The sequence below is a fragment of the Triticum dicoccoides genome, chromosome 4B, assembly GCF_002162155.2.
Source record: "Triticum dicoccoides isolate Atlit2015 ecotype Zavitan chromosome 4B, WEW_v2.0, whole genome shotgun sequence".
In the NCBI taxonomy this organism is placed as follows: domain Eukaryota; kingdom Viridiplantae; phylum Streptophyta; class Magnoliopsida; order Poales; family Poaceae; genus Triticum; species Triticum dicoccoides.
Genome location: NC_041387.1, coordinates 31,546,166 through 31,560,277, shown reverse-complemented (window position 1 = coordinate 31,560,277; position 14,112 = coordinate 31,546,166). Strand labels below are relative to the sequence as shown.

At 47.8% G+C, this 14,112-nt stretch overlaps 3 protein-coding genes across 4 annotated transcripts; 1 reads left to right on the top strand and 2 right to left on the bottom strand.

Annotated features, from left to right (window-relative positions):
- Positions 1-322: 322 nt before the first annotated feature.
- LOC119294803 lies at positions 323-1,539 on the top strand. The gene has a single exon (XM_037573074.1). It carries the CDS (start codon positions 367-369, stop codon positions 1,426-1,428), a length of 1,062 nt encoding a protein of 353 aa, XP_037428971.1. The 5' UTR covers positions 323-366; the 3' UTR covers positions 1,429-1,539.
- A 106-nt stretch (positions 1,540-1,645) lies between these two features.
- On the bottom strand, positions 1,646-4,351 carry LOC119294804 (homologous-pairing protein 2 homolog). Its single transcript, XM_037573075.1, has 6 exons — positions 4,211-4,351; positions 4,034-4,059; positions 2,597-2,864; positions 2,437-2,507; positions 2,162-2,350; positions 1,646-1,989 (listed from the first exon to the last, which is right to left on the bottom strand). The coding sequence occupies exons 1-6, from the start codon at positions 4,236-4,238 to the stop codon at positions 1,888-1,890; spliced, it is 684 nt and encodes a 227-aa protein (XP_037428972.1). The 5' UTR covers positions 4,239-4,351; the 3' UTR covers positions 1,646-1,887.
- Positions 4,352-4,817: 466 nt separating this feature from the next.
- On the bottom strand, positions 4,818-9,275 carry LOC119294802 (serine/threonine-protein kinase prp4-like). 2 transcript variants are annotated; one of them, XM_037573072.1, is made up of 12 exons: positions 8,745-9,275; positions 7,738-7,826; positions 7,487-7,653; positions 7,183-7,376; positions 7,031-7,099; positions 6,768-6,840; positions 6,525-6,681; positions 6,137-6,428; positions 5,861-5,975; positions 5,591-5,754; positions 5,374-5,448; positions 4,818-5,274 (listed from the first exon to the last, which is right to left on the bottom strand). In XM_037573072.1, the coding sequence occupies exons 1-12, from the start codon at positions 9,060-9,062 to the stop codon at positions 5,086-5,088; spliced, it is 1,902 nt and encodes a 633-aa protein (XP_037428969.1). In that variant the 5' UTR covers positions 9,063-9,275; the 3' UTR covers positions 4,818-5,085. The 2 variants fall into 2 exon arrangements, with proteins under 2 accessions (XP_037428969.1, XP_037428970.1); XM_037573073.1 differs by having other exon boundaries at positions 7,183-7,373.
- Positions 9,276-14,112: the final 4,837 nt, after the last annotated feature.

Below are 14,112 nucleotides of genomic sequence, written 5' to 3'. Positions count from 1 at the left end.
TGGCGGCTGCCGGTCGAAACCCGCGGCCGATCGGTCCGTGTCGTTGGTGTTTCTGGCCCCGGCCGAACCAACGGAAACGGTCTCAGCTCGCTGGTGGGCACGCACGCGTCTACTCACTCGACCAGTCGACCGGGAAAGGAGGGCGTTTGAATGCACGTCGGCCTCGCCGCCCTGGACAACGCCTTGGCCGCAAAGCAAACGCCGATCACCTCCTTCCCGCGTCCGAATTAATTATTTTTCTCCTTCCGACTCACACCTCGCGCCGCACGGAGTGGGGTATAAAACACCAGGCCAAAACCACCTGATCACCACGCACCTCGCGCCCTCCGCTCGATCAGCCATCGCCAGCCGACTCGACCGGCGGCGATGGGGAGGACGCTGGACGTGCTGCTGGGCCGAACCTCCAAGCAGACGGCGCGGCTCAAGTCCCTGCTGCACCTGGCCACGAAGCGGATCGCCGTGGTGCGCGCGCACCGGGAGGTGCGCTGCGCGCAGGCGCGGGGGGACGTGGAGCAGCTGCTCCGGCAGGGCCACCCGGACCGGGCCCTCCTCCGCGCCGAGCAGGTCATCCGGGAGCGGGACACGCTCGACGTCCTCCTCCTGCTCGACGCCTACTGCGCGCTCCTCGCCGACCGCTCCGCCCTGCTCGACGACGCGCACCGCGACTGCCCCGAGGAGCTGCGGGAGGCGGCGGCGGGGCTCTGCTACGCGGCGGCGCGCTGCGGGGACCTCCCCGAGCTGCAGGAGGCCCGCGCCCTCCTCGCCGCCAGGTTCGGCCGGGGCTTCGCGTCCGCCGCCGCCGAGCTCCGCGCCGGCTGCGGCGTCAACGCCAAGCTCGTGCAGCGGCTCTCCACCGCGCTGCCCAGCCTCGAGAGCCGCCAGATGGTGCTCCTCGAGATCGGCGCCGACAAAGACATCCCCGTGCGCCTCCACAGCGACGCCGCCGACTCCTACCACCACGAGGATCCGGCCCGCCGCTCCCACCATGGCCATGGCCATGGCCACAGGAAGAAGAGGCACGACGACGACGACGACGCCGAGCGGCGGCACGCGACGCCGCGGGCCGAGGGGCCGGAGGGAGACAAGGCCGCCTCGAAGCTGACATTCAAGGACGTGGAAGAGGCGGCGCAGGCCGCGTTCGAATCGGCTGCCACGGCGGCCGCCGCCGCCAAGGCTGCCATAGAGCTCTCGCGAGCAGGGTCCAGCAGCACCGACGACAGGCACAGGAGGAACCCAGGAAGGGCGCATGTCGACGACGAGATGCTCCACGGCGACGAGGATCTGGCCGATGCAAAGAAATTCGGAAGGATCGGACATGTTCCGAACTACAGCTCAGACGCAGAGGATCTCCCGGAGAAGAAGCACGGAGAAGGGCAGGATACGCCCAGGAGCAGGCCGGCTTCAGTCAGGACCAACAGAAGACTCTAGCAGCATAGCTCCAGCCATATGGCCATAGCACATAGCAGATATGGTTTCTTGATTCAGTTGTATTGATAACAGTTGAACTTTTTGCAGCTATATATTGCAGATCATTCATTACTAAATTTTGTGTATGCGATGTAAATATCGATTTGGGAAAGTAAATATTAATATGATTCTGATTTTTCACCGAAGAACAGAGAGCAAACACAGGAAGCTTATGTCGTCAGTGATAAGATGCCTCGATATAATTTAAGATGGTGAAGAAGTTATATTACATGACTGGTTCAAAACATGCTGCAAACCTCAGATAATCTACTACTGAAGCTACCAGTATCATCAGCTGACGAACATCATCTGTCTGGACAAACTACAACAAACACCCTGACTAAGAAACTAGCAAAACCATGGAGCTGTTTGGCTGATGACATACATCTGATCTGAGATACTCCCATGCGCCCTACATCCTCAGCGAGAAACTTTTCTCCTTTTGTTGAGACTCGCCAGCATTTCACTGTACGGTTGGAAGTTCACATCCACATCTTCATCATACTCAAGACCAAGTTCTTCCTGCACACACAAATATTATTCATCGATACGATGGCTGGTAGGGTGAAAGCAATACTGGAAAGCTGACTGACAAGCAGTGACAACAGATGAACTAAACAACTACCAGTTACAGCCGGCCATTCAAGTGCCAAAATCAAGTGTCAAAGGTAAAACAAGAAGGGGCAACAAGAACCTTAAATTCCTTCTGGTCTTTGGGGCTATTCTCAGTGATATTATCCCATAGCTCCTTGAACATCCTCTTTCGCTTTCTCCACTGGTTAGCTTTCTCAGAGAAGGTCTCTTCAATTATCTTCTTGTCTTCAGGTTTCACCAAGATCACACCACTCTGCAATTTCTTTAATTTTTCTTCCATTTCCTGGACCTGCATAAACATGAGCTCTGCCGTCAAAACTTGGTTGAACAAACACACACATGCGCACTAAGAAGCATAGTGACATGCACACATACCTCACTTTGTAATCTGGCCTCCTTTGACCTAATCTCTTCCAGTGTCAAGTTTGACTGTAGACTTTTTATCTCTGCGATAGGATTTGTACTTAGCTACCACTAATAGTTGCTTACTGCATTGAGAAAGACCACAAAGACCATGGCACCAAACAGAGCTTACCAGATTCGACCTCACTAGTAATTTTCTTTTGTTCTGCGAGTTCTTCCTGTAGCTTGCTATTTGCTTTCTTCATCTCCTCAAGTTCCTCCCCATTTGGAATGTCAAACTGGTCTTGCCGAGCAAGGTAGATTTTCTGCTTGCCATACTCCTTGAAGGATATTTGACCACTGTCAGCCAATGCATCCAGTCCTTTTTGCACTGCAGTCTTCTTAAGACTAAACTTCTGTAGTGCATCAGCCACATTCTGAGAATTCAATGGCCTGTTTTGCTGCAGAATCGTAGCAATAGTCCACTCATCATTATTGCCTAGTATGGTAATTGGTAAAGATTGGAGCTACGGTACCAAACATAGAGTGGAGACAGAATAATCTGAAATAATCTAACCGACCACTTAATTCATCTCTTGATATTTTGCATAAAGTTCACGCATGATATACAACTTCTTTTACAAATAATGTTCTCACTTTGCATGGATGATTGGTTCTAACCAAACTGATGTAAGAACGGTGTCTGAAAGGAAACATCGGTGTGAAACTAACGATGATAATGATAACTCATGCAGCACTGCAGTAATGCTTCAGCTCCATATAATTGTAACACCTTTAAGATACCAAAATAAAATGACCTATACTGCTTATGGAAAAAAGCCTATACTGAAAAGTGAAAAATTTATCTGGAAACACTAGTGTATCCATTTGTAAGCACTTGACTTCCAGTCACAATCAGCGTACTTTTCATACAAAGTCAGAGACGGATACTTCTATGGAGAGTAAATCGTTAAATAGAGGGGAAACAGCTCAAAGGAGAAGTTAATAATGAACTACGTTGGCTACATTGAAACATCCGCGGACCAGAATGCAAGGCATGCTGAAATGAAACATTTTCTCAACTTGAGACAATTTTCAGTATTAGGAGCCATCACCAAATCCTAAAGACTGGTGTGAACTGAAGAATAAGAGAGCTTCAGTCCTTTGGATTCTGTCAACGCTATGATAAACAAAGTAATGGAATGCGCATAGACCGATTATCTGGACTGACTACTGTGGTATTTAACATAACTCAGAATTGTTCAAGTTGCCTCTCACAAAGCAACTACCGATGACAGCCAGCATAGAAAAATCTGTCACGACGAACCTCTGCACGAATAATCATCGCCTCCATACGTCGCTTGCCATTTATTATATAACATGTATAACGGGTACTGATGCAGAACCTACCTAGCATCGTTCGGTACAGAACCACGCATCCCCTGCTAAAGTTCACAAACATTGCCACACGGGACAAAACACCACAGGATGCAGAATGGGGGAGGAAACCTCCCAACCCTCGTCGCGCAAACGCGGCGGCGGCAGGCACAAGGTTGGCCCCTGAGCGGAGGCGGGCAATCTGGGGTTTAAGTGGGGAGGGAGGGTTTTAGCGGAGGGGGGTGTTCGTTACCTCGTTGACGAAGTTGAGGACGATTCCTGCACAGGAAACCGAGACAAGGTGGTCAGGAACATGGCGGCCGGATACACCCACAAGACCGAGCATGGGGTTGGTGGAATTGGGGGCGGAATCGAGCGGGGGGGAGCTCAAATCGGGAGTGGATAGGGTTGGATCGACCGGGGGGCATACCTTCGACGCTGTCCGATTTAGGCGGCATTGCGTGCTCTCTCGGCGCTTCCTCCGCCTGCTTCGCCCGCCGCCGCCGCCGCCGTGTCGATGCTGTTCGCGGTTTGAGCGAGGCGGAGGGGAAAATGGGGTGGGGTGGATGTGGGGGAGAGGACGGGAAAGGGGAAGAAGGGTTTGGCCTCCACTGTGATACGGGTCACTGACACAGCGGGCCCGCAGCGCTTAGTGACGCGTGAATTTCCCGCCAAAACCCCCGGCGTGCGCGCTCCGGGGCACGGGTGTGGGCCGTATCGCCTTCGCTTGCGCTAGCGTCAGCCCAGAAACAGCGGCCCATTGCCTAGGCTATCTGTATTCTTGCAAAGAAAAAAGAAGAAAAAACTTACCCAAAACGCGCCAAATCATTTCTTTCCTTTGAAATAAGTCCTATATTTTCACAGAAAAAAAAGGAAGCGGAAGAAAGCTGAAAGCATCTAGCACCATCCTGAGCAAGTGAAAAGATTCAGACATATACAGGTAGGCCTAATCAAAGAAAAAAAACGCTTTAGATGCATCTCTAAATATGAACTTTCAATTTGCCAACAAGTTTGCTCACGTATCAAACACTGATTAATTCAACTTGTCAAACGAAGGAAAAAATCCTGGTCTTTGAGGCTGATATAATAACAGTTACCAAAGACAGCAATGTGTGGATGCCAGTATTACATAAGAGGCTCAAGACAAGATAGCCATCCATTCCATGCTTCGTCTATATGTATGTGCTATATGATCCTAAAGCTACATAACCGCCGGTCGGTTAGACAGGTTGAATCCAAAACTTAGTTCAAAGAAGCTACAGCATTCAACAATATTACAACCGAGAAGTATTGATCGTCTTGATTTCACTTGCCAGTAATAAATGGGTGGCTAAGTGCTTGTGACACAGTAAGCCTCTTCTGCGGATCTAGCACAAATATTTTCTCCAGGAGATCTTTAAAACTGGACAGCATTTTCGGATCCTCGCCTGCGAAGCTTGATATTTTTCCGCCAACACCCTTTGGTTTAACGTTCATACACAGTTTGTTCACAGCCTGCCAGAATAAAGACACAGATTCAATTTTCTTTAACAGAACACACTAAAACAGAGTATATCGTCAGTTCAACAAGGTATAAACAAATAATCAGCATACCTTTTTCATCATCAGATTCTCATCAGTGGCATGGAAATTAAGGTCCTGGTCAAAGCGTTGAGTTGTAAAGGCTCCCTGTATAATTAGAAACATTAATTCTGTTAAGAGAGAAGAAGACTAGGAAATACAAACTCAAACACTACCATACTTTGTTCTCTAGAATACGCATAAGAGATAAGTACATCATATGAAAAAAGAAATCAGCATCATATCTCACCTTTCGAAGCATCTTCTTAGGGAATGGACCCTTCAATTCCATGTGAAGCCAAAGCATGCCATTGTTCTTCCCACCAGGAAATAAGATTTTTCCTGTGTAAAGTTCATATAGGCAACAGCCTACTGACCACATATCCAATGAATGGTCGTACGGCAATCCAAGAACTGCAGGAGGATAACAAATTACTATGTTGGCATGCAGGTGATTATTTTTTGAATTTATATAAGAAAATCTAATGAAATGATTGTACATGTCAAGTAAATAACTCACTTATCTCAGGTGCCCGGTAGAAGCGGCTCACAAGAATTGGTGTGATATCATTTATTCCGGCAGGCAAAGCACTACCAAAATCACACAGTTTCAACAAGTTTCTAGACCCATTTACCTGCAAAATGAGGCAGTTAGAGAAACTTGTAGGTTCCAGCATACAATTAACATAAAGGTTAACCATTGGTATGACTTATTAGGCTTTTCTCAAAGCTTAAAATAAGCTCTGCAAGTACAAGCTCTACCAAATATAATAAGATACTTGGAAAGCGGACATACCAGTATATTATCTGGTTTAATATCACAATGGAGGATACTGCAATCCTTTAGGTGCTTCAATGCAATGAAAAGCTGTTTTGAGTACGTCCTTACAGCAGTAAGCTTCAGCCCTATATCACGACCAAATTTCTTTATAACCTCACGAAGATTCATATGAAGGGATTCAAGAACTAAACAGAGATGATCCCGATACATGAAACTAGAAATAAACCGGACACAGTGTCGTTTGTCTTCACGATCTGCACTTGACAATTTTTCCAGTACAGAAACCTCCCTCTTACCAGATTTGTACCTGTACAATCAAAATGCAATTTACAGGGTCAAATGTTATTTTCCCTGTTGAATATATGGCCTCAGAAGGGAAGAAGTTGTAATGAACTCAGCTTACCTTTCTTTTTCATTGCAGATAATTTTGATAGCTACTTCTTCAGGATCATTTTTCCCGGCTTTCAGATCCTTTGCCTGGACAACTGTTGAGAAAACTCCCTTCCCAGAGCCTGCTGTAATTCTGTAATGACCATCTAGCACTTCCCCTAAGTAGTACTCTGTATAAAATACAAAAAAGTTTGAATTATAAAGGAGTAACTTAGAAGTAGATATGAAATGGAAAGGAAAGATTGATAGAGCTTACTGTAATATCCATGCTCATCATCCCAGTTGTCGCGAAGTGAATTTTTCCTGGCATGCATACCATCTAGATTACCCTACACAACACAACTATCAATAGGTGAGCACAAAATAATATACTGCTGAGAGCTTCCTACCAATAGAGTAAAAGATAAAATTGCCAATGGATTACCAAGACTGTTCTGAGCACAAAGAAGATGGCAAAACATTGAAGTAAGAAATTTCAGTGGAAATAATAGTTCAGATGAAGAATACTAGAAAACATACCAATTTCTGAACTGTAATAGGAGATGCTCCAAAAATATCATCGCAAAGTATATCTGAAGATCTATCACCCTGTAAAATTTCAAAGATGTAAGTAAAAACCCTAGCTGAGAAAAGGGTAAGTGAACAATCAACTGCATCAAAAGGATTATTACCTTAGGAATGCCCTCTTGAAAACCTGAAACACATGCCGTCCATTGATCACCAGATATCCCCGAGTTTATTGAAATGTTAGGCTGGATAGGAGGAGTCATCCCCAGAGTGTAGGATTTTTCATCAACAATTACAGTGACTGAATTGGCATCTTTTACTTCAGTGGTAGCAGCATCTCTATCCAGTGATGTTACTTCTGCCAATGACGAAGCTCAGTTACTAAAATATGTTTAAACTTAACTTCTACATAACAAAAAAAATATGTCACACAGAAATTTGGTTCTGTTTTTAATAAAAGCAGGTTACCTGTACTATCATGGAAAGGCACAGGTCCCTGGTGTTCCTTCTGAAACTGGCGTTGCCGGTGCTTCTCCAGAATAGCATCCATCCTCTTTCTTGCTTCCTCCTTAGTTTTTTTAAGATCATCTTCTTCTTGCTTTGCAAAGTGTTCGAAATCACTTTGATCTTCCTCCCTGAAACCATCACAAAACATTAATTAAAAAATGGAATAAGAACAAAAACATGAGAATGAGTTAACCATATATGAGAAACCTTACTTGCAAGATTGTTCCTCGATTTCCTCAGATCTCTTTCTGTGGTTAGCCTCTCTACACTTCTTGTTTGCATCAAATTTGTCATCACATCCCTACAGTTGTAAGTTTCAAAGTGAGTTCACCAATTAACCAAAAGTAGAAAAGCAAGGATGACTAAAAGCCTTTTCCTACAATAAAAGCATGACCAGAAAAATAGGAAAAACAAGGCTATGTGGGAAAGCCTGCAGCTCTATGTGAGTAAGCTTGGCCCAGTTTATTGTACTTATCAAGTGGAATCTACGGTTAAACAGCTTACATCTCAAGAATATGCCAACAATCTTGTCAGTTATTAGAATATAATAGGTAACAAAGAATAGTTTCTTCATCAGAAAACAAAGAATAATATGAAAAGGCTCATGCCAGTTTTTGATTATTACAAAAAGTAAATTGCCCACTTTAATGATAGTTCAGGTGCGGAAACGCTCCCCCCACCCCCCGGGCGTGAAAATTCAAAAATAAATAAATAAGAATACTTGTTTTAGCTTTTCCCAGGGTGTTTGATTGTTTGAACAAAATTACTTCAAGGCAGAGATCGGAAACTCTTGAATTCCTTTTTCTTTGTGCAGCAAAGCGTAGAACAGAGTAAGCTGTCCTTGATTTATCATCACAGAGGAAACTAAACAATAGCTGCTGCTTTTTGTGCCAGTGGTTAATAAATGTGCTTCAAATAACCGAGTAAACACTAGAACTTTGAATAAATTAATGGAATTTCAATGTAGTAATATTTAAATTCATTTAACAGCTAACAAAACTAAGACGCTTGCCTTCTCAAGTTAATACCAGATTTTATTTTGTTGATCTGCAAATCCTCTGCCATCATACCAGATAATGTTGTGTGTGCCAACAGCATTAAAAATATCACACCAAGCACCAACACGATAAATGAGCAACTAATTATGGATCAATGGAAAAGGGTAACGAAAATAACCTATACCGAACGGGAACGCAAAGGACGGGGGTTCGGAACAGACCGGAGCAGGTGCCAGACCGCCGAACACCGACCCCGCCTTGCCGAAGCCGGCATCCGGCCCCCTGGAGGCGGCGGCGGCGGCATCGTCTACTATCTCACCATCCTCTACCTCGCGCTCCCCCGGCTTCGCTGCCGACATCCGCGACCGCGAGCCCGCCTGCTGGTCTCCCCTGTCCCCGTGGCCGTGGCCGTGGTGGCGGTGGTGATGGCTACGCTTCTGGCGCTTCGGGGAGGAGGCCTCGTCCCCGCCGTCGCCGTACGACCGGCGGTGGCGCCTGGAGGTGGACCGCGGCGAGACGGGACCCTCTCCGCTGCCCATGGCGACCGCTGGGGTTAGGGTTTGGTGGGGTGGACGGGAGGGGCGGACCGGGGGGACGGCTATAGGATGCGATGCCCTTGGACGAAGCTCGATCGGACTCGGGGACGGTGCGCGCCGGTGATCGCGGGTGTTCTACTTCTGGGTCGGTTGGGGCGAGGCCGAGGGTGAACTACGAAGGCGATTCTGAACGAACGTTCGGGGCGGCGGTGTGAGCAGAGCCGAGCCGTTCAGAAGAGTGGTTCAAACCGGATTCCGAGTCGCGCTCTACTTTGACTCCGGGGACTCACGTTCATAGCCATCCACACTTGTGTTTTCGGATATCATCATATATCTACAACCTTTTTTTGCTCACAGCATATCCAACAGGCGGCCAACACACGGCGTGCTAAAAAAGTGTCTGCAGCGTGTCGATCGCCTGTTTTGGCGCGGCGACGAGTGCTCGCTGTCGTGGTTCTAAGACTGACAGTAGAAAACGGGGGGAGTATGTATGGAGAGGTAAGATCTCAGCTATGGTAAAGGTGTACACACAGGGTTTACGAGTTTAGGCCCTTCGCGGAGGAAGTAATAGCCCTACGTCTCGGTGTCCGGAGGTGGTCGACTGAATTATATGTGTGATGTTACAGGGGGTGCGAACCCTTGTGCCATAGGAGGGGGTGGCTTATATAGAGTGCGCCGGGACCCCAGCCAGCCTCCATTACAAGGGGCTTAATGTACATAAAGTAGGGGCGTTACTGATAACGCCAGTCATAAGTGTTATTAATGACCTTAAAGACTACGGAGTGAATGTATGACCGTTGCAGTGCTGAGCGACTCCTGGCCTTCAGTAGGTCGAGTGATTCCTCATATGGTCGAGTGACTACAGGTAGGAGGGATACCCCGAGTGATATGATTGGTCGAGTGGATTGCACTCAACACCTTTGATTGGGGGTTCTTCGTTGCCTCTCGGACTTCTTGTCTTCTAGGGTAGTGACCTTAGGTAGGACGTATAGGTCAGGCCTATGACCCTACCTCGGGTATGTATCCTCATCACTCGCTCCAGTGGCTGCTGCAAATTTTAGCGCGCGCTGCTACGTCTTGAGCTTGCGTTGGTTTTCCTTGAAGAGGAAAGGGTGATGCAGCAATAGTAGCGTAAGTATTTCCCTCAGTTTTTGAGAACCAAGGTATCAATCCAGTAGGAGGCTCCTCAAAAGTCCCACGCACCTACACAAACAAACTGAGAACTCGCAACCAACACGATAAAGGGGTTGTCAATTCCTTCACGGCCACTTGCGAAAGTGAGATCTGATAGAGATAGTATGATAAGATAAATATATTTTTGATATTTTATAATATAGATGCGAAAAGTAAAGATGCAAATAAAAGTATATTGGAAGCAAATATGATAAGAGATAGACCCGGGGGGGATAGGTTTCACTAGTGGCTTCTCTCAAGATAGCATAAGTATTACGGTGGGTGAACAAATTACTGTTGAACAATTGATAGAAAAATGAATAATTATGAGATTATCTAGGCATGATCATGTATATAGGCATCATGTCCATAACAAGTAGACCGACTCCTGCCTGCATCTACTACTATTACTCCACACATCTACCGACTCCTGCCTGCATCTAGAGTATTAAGTTCATAAGAACAGAGTAACGCATTAAGCAAGATGACATGATGTAGAGGGATAAACTCAAGCAATATGATATAAACCCCATCTTGTTATCCTCGATGGCAACAATACAATACGTGCCTTGCAACCATTTCTGTCACTGGGTAAGGACACCGCAAAATTGAACCCAAAGCTAAGAACTTCTCCCATGGCAAGAAAGATCAATCTAGTAGGCCAAACCAAACTGATAATTCGAAGAGACTTGCAAAGATAACTCAATCATACATAAAAGAATCCAGAGAAGATTCAAATATTATTCATAGATAAACTTGATCATAAACCCACAATTCATCGGATCTCGACAAACACACCGCAAAAAGAGATTACATCGAACAGATCTCCACAAGAGAGGGGGAGAACATTGTATTGAGATCCAAAAAGAGAGAAGAAGTCATCTAGCTAATAACTATGGACCAGTAGGTCTGTGGTAAACTACTCACAACTCATCGGAGGGGCAAGGATGTTGATGTAGAGGCCCTCCGTGGTCGATTCTGTTGGGGAACGTTGCAGAAAATAAAAAATTTCTATGCTTCACCAAGATCAATCTATGGAATCATCTAGCAACGAGAGAGAGGATAGCATGTACATACCCTTGTAGATCGCGCACGGAAGCGTTCAAGAGAACGGGGTTGAGGGAGTCGTACTCATCGTGATCCAAATCACCGATGATCCTAGTGCTGAACGGACAGCACCTCCGCGTTCAACACATGTACGGTTGGGAAGACGTCTCCTCCTTCTTGATCCAGCAAGGGGGAAGGAGAGGTTGATGGAGATCCAGTAGCACGACGGCGTGGTGGTGGAAGCAGCAGCGATCTCGGCAGGGCTTCGCCAAGCTCAGCGAGAGGGAGTGGTGGTACGTGGGGAGAGGGAGGCGCCAGGGACTAGGGTGCGGCTGCCCTCCCTCCCCCTCTTTATATAGGGGGCTGTCGGTGTCAAAACCGGCCGATCTGGGTAGGGGGTCCCGAACTGTGCGTCTAGGCGGATGGTAACAGGAGACAAGGGACACGATGTTTTTACCCAGGTTCGGGCCCTCTCGATGGAGGTAAAACCCTACTCCTGCTTGATTAATATTGATGATATGGGTAGTACAAAAGTAGATCTACCACGAGATCAGAGAGGCTAAACCCTAGAAGCTAGCCTATGGTATGATTGTTGTTCGTCCTACAGACTAAAACTCTCTGGTTTATATAGACACCGGAGAAGGCTAGGGTTACACAGAGTCGGTTACAATGGGAGGAGATCTACATATCGTATCGCCAAGCTTGCCTTCCACGCTAAGGAAAGTCCCATCCGGACACGGGCGAAGTCTTTAATCTTGTATCTTCATAGTCCGAGAGTCCGGCCAAAGATCATAGTGTCGTGGTTCTAAGTCTGACAGTAGAATGGGGGGTAGGTATGGAGAGGCAAGATCCTAGCTATGGAGCAGTTGTACACACGAGTGTTTTACGAGTTCAGGCCCTTCTCGGAGGAAGTAACAGCCCTACGTCTCGGAGCCCGGAGGCGGTCGACTGGATTACGTGTGTGAAAGGTACAGGGGTGCGAACCCTTCTACCAGTGGAGGGGGGATGGCTTATATAGAGGACGCCAGGACCCCAGCCAGCCCACGTAGCGGAGGGTTAAAGTACATTAAGGCCAGACGTTACTGGTAATGCCTTACATAAAGTGTCATCATGGCCATAAAGACTACTTAATTACGGACCGTTTGGATACAGAGTAGATCTTGAACTCCTGATGGTCGAGTGAGTCTTCATGGTCGAGTGTCTTTAGGTTCGTCGAGTGTCTTCTAGCCGGTCGAGTGGAATCCCTCTTGGTCGACTAGAAGACGGCTTCTTCTAAGAGATGCCCTTGGGGAGGGTACCTTGGACAGGTCCGTAACCCTACCCTAGGTACATGACTTCATCAGTAGCCCCCGAATGGATCGAGGTTTGAGTGAGGACGGAGTTGGCAATCTTTCCGACCTGCTTTCTGGTACTGTAAAGGTGTTTTTGCTCTGGATCAATGACTTTCAAGTGAGGGTGTCAACTTTCGTTCAGTCGCCTTGATCCATTCTTTATATCTATCGAGTGAACTTTATGAACTTGGAGATTTCCGAGCGACGGATCGCAGGAGATCTTCCGTCTGACAAGTTGCCCTGTGGTTAGCGGATTTAGTGGGATCCGAATTTTGGGAAGCGCGCGAAGCGGAGGAGGCCATGGTACTCGGATGGGACAAGGCAGGGACGCCTCGATTCCCGCGCCGCCTTTTTCGCCATGTATCACGTGCGCGACTGTTTCGGGATTTGACAGGATTGCCTGGGCCTACCTGTCAGCCACTCGGAAGTGACCCCATATAAGGAACCAGGCGGAGGTTTTCCGAACAGTGCCTCCTCATTTTCTCCTCCCTCGTATCTAGATTCATCTGCTGCGCTCGCCAACTGCCCAGTGCCGCTACTCCGTTCCAGCTTCGTCGGCGACAATGGTGAAGGAGAAGACGGCGGCTTTGGAGCGGGCGAAGAAGGCGACGGTGCAAGCAAAGGGGAGAGCGCCCAGTCGGGGTGGATCCTCATCGCGGTCTCGCCTACCGCAGGGTTGGATCCGCTCGACCATCACCCAGAAGGACCTCGACGACCTAGCCAATGAGGGGCTGATCGAGCATGGAGCAGCGAGGCTTCCGGGGGCGGAGTGGCAACCGCAACCTCAGGAGGGTGAGTGCGTTCTCTTGGCGACTCATGTAGATCGAAGGTTTTCTCTGCCGCCGCATCTTTTCTTCCGAGGATTTCTGAATTTCTTCGGAGCTCAGCTTCACCATTTTAACCCAAATTCCATCGCCTATCTCTCCGCCTTTGTATCTTTGTGTGAGAATTTCTTGGGTTGTCGGCCGCATTGGGGCCTCTTCAAACATATATTCACTTGTCGTTCCCAGACGGTGAAAAAGGCCAGTCCCAATGACGAGAGAACCCAGGTGATCCAGATGTGTGGGGGTCTCGGTGTCCAGATGAGGAGTAAGAGCGATTTCCCTGCTATGACCCTTCCCGAGTCGGTCAGAGGGTGGCAGTCGACCTGGTTCTACTGCCAAGACCGGCCGACTCTAGGGCAGTCGACTGGGCTCCCTCCCTTATCTATGAGTCGAGTGAACAAGCCCTCCTCTCTGAAAGTAGTTCCGGAGGAGAAGGCTCAGGTGAAAATGTTGATGGAGCGAGTAGTTTAGTTGATTCGTGACGGCGTGACCGGCATGGACCTTCTGGAGGTTTTCCTTCGGCGGCGCATCCAACCACTCCAGTACCGAGGCCACCCGATGTGGCTGTATTCTGGTACTGAAGACACCAGTCGGGTCCACCCAGAGGAGGTCGATGATGCTACATTGGAGAGGTGGATGACTGCCATCACAGGGAACAAGGACAACCCTCGTGGAGCT